The sequence below is a fragment of the Salminus brasiliensis genome, chromosome 18 (assembly GCF_030463535.1).
Source record: "Salminus brasiliensis chromosome 18, fSalBra1.hap2, whole genome shotgun sequence".
Classification (NCBI taxonomy): domain Eukaryota; kingdom Metazoa; phylum Chordata; class Actinopteri; order Characiformes; family Bryconidae; genus Salminus; species Salminus brasiliensis.
This window is the reverse complement of record NC_132895.1, coordinates 27,535,280-27,547,664: the sequence shown is the minus strand read 5'-3', so window position 1 is coordinate 27,547,664 and position 12,385 is coordinate 27,535,280. Positions and strand designations below refer to the sequence as shown.

Here is a 12,385-nt window from a genome sequence, read left to right as displayed (position 1 = left end):
ATTATAATAATATATGGCTTCTCTTTCCTATCTAACCAAATATTATCCATTTTTAATAGTAAATTATGTTCCAATTATACAAGTGAAATATGGAATTCCACAAGGTTCTATTTTAGAACAGTTAGTATTCACAATATACATGATGCCACTGGGCACAGCTATAAGCTAACATGCCATTAACTTCCACTGCAGAAGAAAACCTGATAACAAACTTACACTAAAGAAAACTGAAGACATCAAGTGTGAAACACATGAATTGTTGGATGTTTCTTATTTTGGGTCCAAAAGCTGCAATAAATTAATGATCTATTATCTATTATTACCAATATTATCATTATTCTTACTGTCATTACTATTGACTATATCAGTACACCTGAGCATAGCATTTAGACTTATATGATGAAATAAGTATACATGTAAAACTATAAATAGATTTGAACAGAGGAGGATAGGGCCCTCCATTGTGAGTCTTGGTTCCTCCCAAGATTTCTTCCACTTGCTTTGAGAAATGGGTGTTTTTTTTTGTTTGTTTTTTTGTTTTTTTTTTATATTTTGTCTCATTGCTGGATTTCTGTAAAGCTATTTTGGCATCAGTTGTAAAAAATTGCTATAGAAATAATGTGATTTGATAAAACATGCTTGTAAAACTGCATCTGAGACACATATCAGTCACATATGTATACAGCAAAAAAACACACTAAATTATTCTTTGGAACCTTTAAAAGCTTTACAAGAGTTGCCAACAGGGAGTGTGTGTTGGCAACATATACTGGAAAACAAATAAGCACAGGATCTTTGTTTTGTCAAGTCAAGTCAGATTTACTTGTATAGCGCTTTTTACAACTGTTGTCACAAAGCAGCTTTACATAAATAGTGATTAATAAAAGACAGAGACAAAGAAGAAAGAAGAAAATAACATAAGACATGATGGATCAAAGACCCCCAGTGAGCAAGCCAACGGCGACAGTGGCCAGGAAAAACTTCCTCAGAGCTGGAGGAAGAAACCTTGGGAGGAACCAAGACTCATAAGGGGGACCCATCCTCCTCTGGTTAGAACTATTTAAACATTAATGGAAAAAAAATAACCAAACCAGGTATAACAGATAGTTTAAAATGGTTTTAACATGGTCACTAAACAGGAAGCAGTGGTAGGCAGGTGAGCCGCTGGTCTGCTATGGGTGGTGGTGGGTGGGGGGACCGGTAGGTGGCAGCTGGTTTGACGCAGGTAGAGGGGACCTCAGCGGGCAATCTTCCAGCAGGTCGGGCTGGGTGGCCATTTACTCGGGGATGGTAAAAAGAGAGGGTTAGTTCTGAGAGGAATTTTATGAACTATAACTATAACTATGACTATAACAGCCTAATTAAAAGAAGAGAACCAGAAGGTAACACAGACACGGGAGCACCCTTAAAAAAACCCTACATCTATCTGCTCCACTGTCAACAAACCTGTTGTAAGCAACGTGTAAGCAGCGAGACGACAGCTCCAGCATCTCAGTGTACTACAATTCCCTGGGTCCGCGGACCCCTGGACCTGCAACCTTTATCTAAGAAACATTAATTACCAAAAGCTAAACTAAACAGATGAGTCCCGAACATTATCTGGAAGGTTTTGTCTTTGTTCATTTTAAAAAGGATGGTTAACTCCTGCTGAGTTAACTTGATCTAAGGCACAGCTGAAGTGCCAGGAATGTGTGACATTTACTCTCACCTACCCTCTTCAAAATAAAGGCACTAATAAAGAACCATGTTTGTAACTTGTGTAAAGAATGTTTTAAAAATGGTTGTTTGATTCGATGCCATTGCTCAAAGAATTCATAGAATCTTTATTTTTAAGAGTGCAAGGGGAATTTAGTATAGCTAATGTGTGTCAAAGAAAACACACACAGACACACCAAACATACAGACAGAAACCTACTTCAGGCACTACTTCGACTAAAACTTTATAAAGTTTTACCTTTTACAGTTCATAATGTAGACATTACAATATGACCTTCAAAAGTTATATTTGAGAACAAAAAATAGCCAAATTCATACAATTATTTGGTGGGGCATGAGGCATTACTTTAGCTGCATTTTCACAGAAACCATTCAACTAACATCCATGAATGTTTCATTTTGAGTTTACATACTGCAGCTAAAATGTCAAACGGGCCCAGCATGAGAGGACCTTCCTGCTGTTTTGTAGACAAACTTCTCCACAGAAACACCTGTCCTGGTGAGATGAAACCCTGAGGAACTGCAAATGCTGATTAATGCTGCATTGACCTTGACAATAGGAGCATCCTCATCTCACAATATGACAGCTGTACAATAGCTTTGTTCATTGCTTAGAACTTCACTTCTGAAGCAAGGCAGGTGCTTCAAATCCATTTTTTTATAAATGGCTGCTTCTTGGGCTTTCCCCTATACTGCTTTGGAGAAACACTACTTGCTGTGCTACCGTGCCACTCTTATTTATACACTTCTTACGCATTTACTGTATTTTATATGGTCTTTGTTTTGTTACAGAATAGTACTTTTGCTTCTCACTGGCTCTGTTTCGGATTTTTGTATTTCCTTTACGTACTTTATCTATTTTGTCACCAAAAACGATGTTAATCATTGGTCATTAATATGCAGTGTCGACTTTCAATGGACTTCACCACAAGTACCACAGAGATAGGCATACCAAAGCTAGCACTGAGTTTAAATCTGGCCTATTGTCACCAAGCAGCTTTAGAGAAATCTATGCCCAGACCAAGCCAAGGGGGACAGTACTGAGGCAACACTTTCATGAGGAAGAAGCCTTAAGAGGAGCCAAGACATCTTCAGTAACTAATAAAAAAGTATCTTAAAGGTCTTCAAAATTGTTGTGGAGGTATGTGTAGTGCAGGAGGAATTTAAATATGAGTATAGTGGGTTTGTTTCATTGGCAGGATTTATGCCATGCCAACACTTCTAACCAGCTGCAGTCAGCACAATCTCTGGTTACAAAAACTTATATTTAATATGCCTCAAAACTCCATTATTCTTCCAAACTTCTGTTGTGGAAATACCAAGCACATGAGGTAAATAATAATTAAACATTTTTATAGACAGCTGCTGTAGAATGAAAACTGTAATTTAAAAGTGATTAAATAGTGTGACATTGGCTTGGGGTTGGACATCGCACAGGCTGTAGAGATTCAGTTTTTAAAGAACCCTGACTACACCCCCTCTCAGTTCAGTGCAGATGTCCCTTGTTAGCGGAGAAGCCCTGCACATGTCCTTGGGATGGCAGTCCCACCACTGTACTGTCACACTGGTTCATTTTCTAAGAGCTTTTTCACAGTACATCACTAACCAAAGCAGGTTGATCTAATGATACCAAAAGATACCTAAAGATACCACAACTGTTACAGAATAATCTTGATGTGTTATATTTTTACCCCCAAAATACAACCCACTCACAAAAGATTTTCAAGGCTAAATGCAACGGCTACCTTAGGAGAATACAGAAGCAAGCCTAAAACCACTGAGTGGGTGAGGCATTACTCAGAGAAGGGTTGACACCAAGAGGATGGAGCAAGTGCTGCTGCGGGTATCTGCACAACGACCAGCCCAGGCAGAGCGAGGCGCGTGTTGCAGAGAAACCAGTGAAGCTAACTGGATACAGTGTCTGCAGAGAAGAGCAAGCAGTGTGTGATGTCTGGCCAAGAAGAGCAAGCCATGCATGACAGCAAAGTCAAAGAAGTCTGATAAGACTGTAATAATTACAAAACTAGGCTATGCTGCTGTGGGATGTCTTAGCAATGTAAACCAGCCAATAAAAGCAAAGCATATATTTTTTATAACCCCCTGTAAAAGGAAAATCAGTTGTGTTTCATTCTCACGTAAAATAACAAGGTTGTAAAAATGATTGTTAAGCAGCATCTGACTATGTATACATCAAATAACACATTTACAAATATATATGAATTAATTCTTTGAAACATTATGTCTACAGCTTAAATCAATAAGTTATGTCAGTATTCACTGAAGCTACCTGGGAGCGTAGGGTTCAATTTAACTCATGTCTTAATGATACACTTAAGATGTCCATGTAGGTATAGGTTATGTAGAACAATAATTAAGAGTAGACTCATTTAAAGCTGCATACTCAGGTCTAATCAGTTTCTAATAAGTTTATTTAAGACTAAATCCTAATAATTGAATTTATAGTTTATAGAATTTATAGTTTATTATAGCTGTTTTTTATCTGATGGATTAGTTAGCAGTTATAGTGTACAGTAAAATATAGTAGAAATACAAACGGCATGATTTTGTTTTGTATTTTTTCTCAGGTTTCCAACATGTTTGTTTATTTGAGAAACCGGTTTGGATGGATCTGATTGGAATGAGAATCTTATCAAATCAAATCATGTTTTTATATTCAGTTTGATGTTCAATGATGTTCAAATGTCCAACAAAGTACTGCTGTAGTCTTTTCTTTTTGGAGATGTCATTTAAAATATAAGCTATAGTACAATCATAGCATTAGAGAAAACAATGTTGTCAGTTCTGTGTGTGTGACAAAATATATGACTTACAACTATATTCTGTATTGCCTTTGGGGCTCAAGAGCTTTAAGACATTATTTGCAAAACACCTGCATACCTATTTCTTAATCTCCTGGAATTCTAGAGCCATCAAGTGGTTACGGACACACATTGCATTGGATATAATGGTTATAATACACATACACAAACTTACCAAGGGCTTCACAGGGGGTTTCAGTAGCATGACTTTAAATTAAGTCCTCCAACCAAAGTTGCTTATGGAATTTTACATAATGACAATATTTTTCATTTTAAGAAGATTTTAAGACCCCCTGCTGTACTCTTTGTCCACTTACAAGTTGTGGGCAATTCCTCTCGTTCTGTCATTCTCAATTGAGCAGATAAAAAGCCTGGAGTTTATTTGAGGTGTGATGTTTGCATTTGGAAGATTTTGCTGTGAAGAAAACATGCAGCCAAAGGAGTCTCCATGCAGGTAAAACTATGAGTTCATCATTAAGCTGCAAAAACAGAAAAAAAAACATCTGAGAAATTGCTGCAATATAAGGAGTGTCAGTTTGGTACATCCCGAGAAAGAAAGAAAGTCATTAATGCAAAAAGACCCATGGATGCCCATGGAAGACAACAGTGGTGGATGATCGCAGAATAATTTCCATGGTCTCTGCCAACCAAGTGAACAACACTCTCCAGGATACACTAGTATCACGTGTATCAATATCCAAATCTACCATAAAGAAAAGACTGCAGGAAAGTAAATACAGAGGCTTCACCTTAAGAATAAAAAGGCTAGATTGGACTAGATTGCTAAAAAAAAAAATCTCTACCAGAATGATGGAAAGAAAAAAGTATGGCGAATGTGTGGGATGTTTCAAAGCATACCACATCATCTGTAAAACACAGCAGAGGCAGTGTAATGGCTTGGGTATGCATGGCTGCCAGTGGAACTGGATCACTAGTGTTTATTGATGATGTGACACAGGACAGAAGTACCTGGATGAATTCTGAGGTATTCAGAGACATACTGTGCTCAAATCCAGCCAAATGCAGCCAAACTGATTGGTTGGCGTTTCATAATACAGATGGACAATGACCCAAAACATAAAGCCAAAGCAACCCAGGAGTTTATTAAAGCAAAGAAGTGGAATATTCTTGAATGGCCAAGTCAGTCACCTGATCTCAACCCAATTGAGCATGCATTTCACTATATAGAATCAAAATTAGAAAAATGTTCTTTGTCCAAATATGTATGGAACCTCCACATTTTCTTAATCAAGTTTTCAAAACTTGATAAGCCTTTTTTTTTAGTCATAAAAAAGTGTAAAAGGTCCTTTATATTGCACTTTCTGTTTCTATTTTCCATAAATTGTGTGTATTTGATGTGTATGTAAATATGCAAGTATATAGAACACGGAGCACAAATAATCTTCCATAACCTTTACATGTTTTTTTTTTTTTATTACCTTACACTGATAGACTAGTCACATATTTTGACCATTATTATTTTAGCCTCGTCAGCACAATTTCATGCTACTTTGAAAATGACCTGACTTCTGATCAACCCAAGTCATGTACAGAAAATAGTGTTAAAATGATTGCTAGTGTAAGTTGAGTAAGTAAGTAAGTAAAATGATCATTTAAAACAAGAGGCAATAAATATGCCCATTTACACTTGTGCTTTATTGACAAGGTTTAGGAAATGTTCTACAGCCTTGGCCAATGACTCTCTAACTTTACTATACTGTTACATGCGTGAAGAGAATGCATTCTCGAGCTTGTGTGTACAGTGCAGTACAATGATTACTATTAAGCCAAAAATCTGTCTAGTATGAAAATGAAAAACAATGACAGATCAAATTATGTCAGACAGTTATTTCTGTTATATATACACATGAATAAGGCTAATGTACATTGTGCTATACAGTGCAGTCTGTAAGTAATGTGGTGATAAGATCTTTGTTTGGCTCTGTGCTCCATCACAACAGATATAAAACAATTTAGAAATAAGAGTGTCAAGAATATGCCTCACATCCCCAGAATGACAACTTTACAGAAGGAAAAGACCTTCTTTCAATGGTGATTTTATAGAATTTCTATTGGTTCATTTATTAGGAAAATTTGATAATGTAAAGAACAACTGCACAACTTCATATCTAACAAAGGTGTTATAAATGGTTCTTTATGACAATTGGGTCCAGTTTAAAGAGAAGTGTGAATATTACCAAAATATTTTAAATGACCTTTCAATTCATGTAAGGGGTTCTTCACCTTTACACATTACTTTTACAAAAATGGAAACACAAGCATGTCCTATGGCATCACTACACAACCCTTTATAGTGAATTTATTTGGAAGAATTTTAAAACATACACATATACTTAACTTTAGGCATGTGTTTAGATATGATGTTTACATTTTTTCTATTCATATCAAGTTTATAAATCTATTCAATTTGCTGCATGTGTAAACCTTAAATAAATGCCAATAGAAGCCAAACCCAAACCGTCACAGCTTAACTACTTAAGAGACTGCACTGTATTTGAGTTGCACTTTAGACAATCATAGTGATAAGCAGATAAATAAAAGTTATGACATTTGGCAACGCTCAAAAGCAGTTACTAAAGTGACATATATTGCAACATTTAATGAAATGTAACTAAACAAAACAAAATCAACCACTTATTATATAATTTAAGACAAGGTTCACCCTTCACAGAACAATGGAGAATGATTATCAGGAAAGTATTGGTGATGCAAGGGACTTCACTGAAGCCATAAGAAAATAACAAAAGGGACCAGCCCCAAGGCTGCATAGCAAAGCATGACACTCTTCTTCTGTTTCAATGTTGTGGCAACAAAAGTTAAGTTCTACCAAATAAAACAAAGAAGAAAAAAAAGATTAAAGTAAAGTAAGGTAAAGTCACAAAAGTGTTTAAGTCACAATTTGTAAGATTCCAAGGAGGGGAAACAAATTTGTAAACAAATTACTTCCAAGACAACTGCCAAGAACTAAGAGCACTTGAATGAATTAGAACTTTGAGCTAGACGAGTATCATAGTGCTATGATTACATAACCATCACCCTGGAACTGGAATTAGCACTCTAGTGCTGTTAAATTTTCTATTGCAAATATTTACATGGGCGCAACCTTACTAACCAATACATAATAACACTACTCACCACCCACCCAAAAAGGTTTTCCAAAGAATATTGTTCTAACAAATTACTAACAAAAATCACTTTCCTCCATAAAATTAACAGCCCAAAACACCCAGAATACCAACTGTTAAAGACTGCTCACACTGGATAACGGTCCCTGCTGCACAAAGCCTTGCTTGCTTAGTCAAGAAAGAAATGCACAATGACGTGTCCTTCTCTTTAAATAAGCAACACAATGTGCGCAAAATCAGCGGTTTGCATTCATCATTCATAAACGGTTTATTCATTGTGCTATGCAGATATTTAAAAGATGTAATCATTGGTCATCTTTAGTGAGGGCATTGCCTCGTGGACGTTCTGGTCGAGCCGATGATACTCCACACTGCGAGAGCAAAGGCCTTCCCTCCAGCGCCGACTCTGAGCCAGGAGCATAATCTAAACAAGCAAAAACTAGTTAACACACACATTTAAGTCTAATCAAAACAGCCTTAGCTAAACATTCAAATCACAAACAACATGCTGATCGCCTGACTCAGGTATTAGAAAATACAACTTAACAAAAAGAACTGGATTAACCTACACAAGTCCTACACATTTGTGCACTGTTGGGACACTAAAGCAGTCTGTTGGACAGTCATATTGTTGTGTTGAAGTTTTCCTTTAATATAAACATTCTGCCAAGCAGCAACAGATGGAAGGCACAAAAAAAGTCTTGATGTTCTGTCTAATAAGATGCAAGATAAAATTGTACAATGATGTTAGTAGAACATCAACGTTATGTTCCTTCGATGATGCGGAAGGAACAATGTGCAGAAAGCTTAAAGATTTTATGTATGCCAGCAGCGACAGTATTGTCATTTTACGAACAGATGCTACTTGTGCCTGCAACATTTGAGCAGATGCCTTAAGCACAAAAAAATACCAGTTCTTTTTGCAACTATTTCCATGTTGGAAGTTAAATTTCTACTTTTTAATGTAAAACCTTTTAATATAATCATATTTCAAATTGACTGATGTGAGACTACATGAACTGTAATCATTTTAGGATGACATTTACCATCCCATTGCTATATATAACTAGCACCCATTATTTGACAATGACATCAAGAAGCTAACCAAGGACTAGAAATAGACACCTTGTTTTCGGGGGTGATACTGACTCAGGGCGGATCTGGATGTTTCCAAGCAAACATGGTAAAGCACCATTACGCAAGCCTCTTGTTCCCTTTATTGTCTCTTAAGATGAAAGATACTTCGCTTTTTGGATATTGAGCACCAGTTGTAAGAGTCTGTGAAATCCAGTAAAGAACGGTACTTTGGAGCTCAGAATGGAAACACAGCCAAAAAGGGGTGCTTACAGAGCGCTAAAACTCCACCACTTTTGATGAGATTCTTTTGATGATTCTGTTAATGCTGTACTTTTGGTCGTGGTTAAGTATGGTATGCACAATCTGCTGTTTTGTTTGGCCAGTAGAGTTTGCTCTTCTGTGTTCCGATACTCACTGTACTAGGCTGAGTGTGTATCCAGTTAGTGGTGTTAAGAAACTAGAACCCAACACACATCCCAGTGACGCTGTCTACAAAAAAAAATTCAGGGAACAAAACCCAAACAAACAAACAAACAAAAAAAAAAAAACACACAATCTTTGTACAGGTGCACAGTGTTTAATCTGCACAGCTCTCTATTCTCTATTCATGTATAGGTAGAGACTATCAGCACTGTCTCAAACCATTCTAGATTCCCCACATAGTGCACTACTTTTAAAACAAACAAACTAAACAGTTATTACACTATCCCTGTTATGTATAGAATTTTCTTATTACCTATTGCTTAATACATCTATATTAATATAAAATGACTTTTGGTCAGACATATCATATATCAGCACTGTTTGGGTGAAGGTGCTGCTATTTCAACACTCACAAAAAACACTACAAAAGAAATGTTTTGAGACTGGGCATCAGGAGAGTAAACAATGTGCAAAGACAGAGTTTCAGAGATTGCTTTTAGAGATGCTACTGTTTAATGGTGGACTTTTTAAGGAATTACATACCTTTCTCTTGTTGTGGTACGTGATGTAAACAATAGCCACAAGAAAAGCAATTATGACCAGGTGAAAAAAAAAGTGAGAGTCTTCATCCTGAGTGTTGTAGATTGTTGTGTCCTTCATGTGAACATCAATCTTCCCTTGCTTCACAGACAGGTCTTTATCAATATCCTGGATAAAATCCTCCTCCTCCAAGTTTTGGTTGAAAATATGGCTTTCCTCGTTTTGAGTGTTATCCGGAAGCCTCATGTATTCATCATCTTCTTCATCGTCATCATCATCATAGTTTTCTTGGTCAATCTCAGCAGGAGAGGTAGTGGATTCAAATTCCAAAGCTGGTCCTGGCTCTTCTTTTCCTGAGGGACTGACTGGTTTGGCCTCAGGAGTGCTAGTGGGCTTTCGAGGGCTTGCCGTCTCCTCATTTGGCTTCAGCGCAGTAGGCTTGGTGCCTTCTAAACTCACCAAACTGGCTTGTTTGGATGAGGTCGATGTTGTAGGTAGCGCTGCAGTGGTGGCTGCTGCAGTGGTGGTGGCATTCAGATGAGTACCATCAGCTGTGGATTTAGTTTCATTTACTTTCTCCAAGTACTGCACTGTTGAGATGTTCCTGTCATGCGTTGATGTGAATATGAGGGTCTTGTCTGGTTCAGGGTCTGAGCCGTTTTGTTTTTCTGAGGGTACAGAAGGTTCAACTACAAAAAGTGCATTCTTTGTTAATATACAGGATCTGTAGAATACATATTTTATACTTGACTATAAAAGAGCTATTCATAGTAAAACCTGAACATCCACCAACATTTAGCAGAGGTTTTTCCACAAGAAACCAATTCATATTTTGGGTGAACACCCATGAGTATTTAGCCACAGGCAACACGATTATCCTTGTGTGCTTACGTACAACTCATAGGTTCAATAGAGCTATTCATACTGAATATAAGACTGCTTTGTATCATAGCATTCATGCAAAATTTGGGGGTGAGCACCCCTACAGGCACAAATGCACATAATTGCGACACCAAAGCGAGGAAATCTATACCTGTTACTTATTAATAAACTGATTAGGTTATGTCTGAGAACTGCTACATAAGCTCAATAATTTTCCTATCTAGCATTAATTTGACACACCTTAACTACAGTGTTGTGTTTCTTGTTTTGCACACTAAATATAAAAGTATAATATAATATAAGAAAGATTTTAAAGATTCAGTTACCTAGTAAGCCTAAAAACCCATATAAAACATTTTAGTTGTTTAACCAAATTCAGCTTGCAGACATGACTACTGCTAGGCACGCTTAATCTAAACATCACTTAAATGGAACCTGTCTGGCAATGTCAGACCTGAAGGTCTCAACAATAAGCCCATGATGCCACAATCTAAAGATATTTAAATACAGTTGTGAAACAAAGTAAGTTAAATCTACACGCATGCAAAGCCACTGCTAAGGCTATGGGACTCCAGTGAAGCAAGGAGAGAGCCATTGTCAACAGAGATGACCTCAAACAGTGGTGAACCCTTTCAGGAGTGGCCGGTCTACCAAAATTTCCCCAAGAGCTAATCGACAACTCATCAAGCGAATTCTTAAGTTTGTGTCCCAAATTGCAATGTGAAACTTACTGGATTAAATGTATACAATGTAACAAAAACACTGATTCAGACTTTTAGGTGTTCAAAACTCTACAAGGAATACATTTACATTACATTTCAATGTGACAAACATGTAAAAACAGCATTTTCACAGCACTGTCTCTAGATCTTACCAGTGGACGTGGAGATCCAAACAGGAACTGCTACGCTGACTTCACACTCCTTTGGGTGTGTTTTATGTCTAGGCGTTCACTGTTACCAAGCTTTTAAACAGCTACTACAACCTGTATCAGCTAGCTAGCTAACGTTACTGCAGTTTTAGCCAGCGTTAGCCAGCGCCAAGTAGATTCAGTTTCAGCTCGTTGACAACATTAAAAAACGTAGCTATATATTAGATCCTAAACACATATTTCTTGTAGCACTAACCACCCAAAGCTCTAGCTAAATGTTTATAGCTAGCGCTAAATGTTATATAAGCACGACAAAAGATATGTATTTCTCAGCTAGCTAGCGTAAACGTCAAATTTTAGATACCAGATAAGATGCTACGTAGCACGACTCCATTCAGGGTCGGTTAGCTGTGTTTAGCTAGCTATAGCTAGCAATGAGGCGTTTAAACAAGTTTAACGACACTGAAAAACGAATTATAACGTATTTTCAGCGCACCGCAAAACACGACGTTACAAACCACAACTTACCGTTATTACAAATAACAAGTCCGAGCTGTAAAATGGCTATGATCGCTACAAAATAAAAGGGAAGTGACCACTTTCTCTCCATCTTCGTCACCGCCGCCATCTTGAAGTGAAGGGGGGGGGGGGGTTGTAGTCAGATCTGTACGGTTTTTCCTCAGAGAGAGAGAGAGAGAGAGAGAGAGAGAGAGAGAGAGAGAGAGAGAGAGAGAGAGAGAGAGAGAGAGACAGAGAGAGAGAGACCTCCCTCAACCACACACACACACACATGTATGCGTATATATTATAGCTACAAATAAATTTATATAATATATTAATATAAAAATGTATATAATATATAAATTTGCCAAAAGGACAAATACAATTAAGAAGAAATACCACGATAACCA

General features: G+C 37.2%; 1 protein-coding gene across 1 annotated transcript; it reads right to left on the bottom strand.

Annotated features, from left to right (window-relative positions):
* Positions 1 to 5,613: 5,613 nt before the first annotated feature.
* Positions 5,614 to 12,112, bottom strand: c18h5orf15 (chromosome 18 C5orf15 homolog). Its single transcript, XM_072662289.1, has 3 exons — positions 12,003 to 12,112; positions 9,725 to 10,410; positions 5,614 to 8,105 (listed from the first exon to the last, which is right to left on the bottom strand). Exons 1-3 carry the CDS (start codon positions 12,100 to 12,102, stop codon positions 7,974 to 7,976), a joined length of 918 nt encoding a protein of 305 aa, XP_072518390.1. The 5' UTR covers positions 12,103 to 12,112; the 3' UTR covers positions 5,614 to 7,973.
* Positions 12,113 to 12,385: the final 273 nt, after the last annotated feature.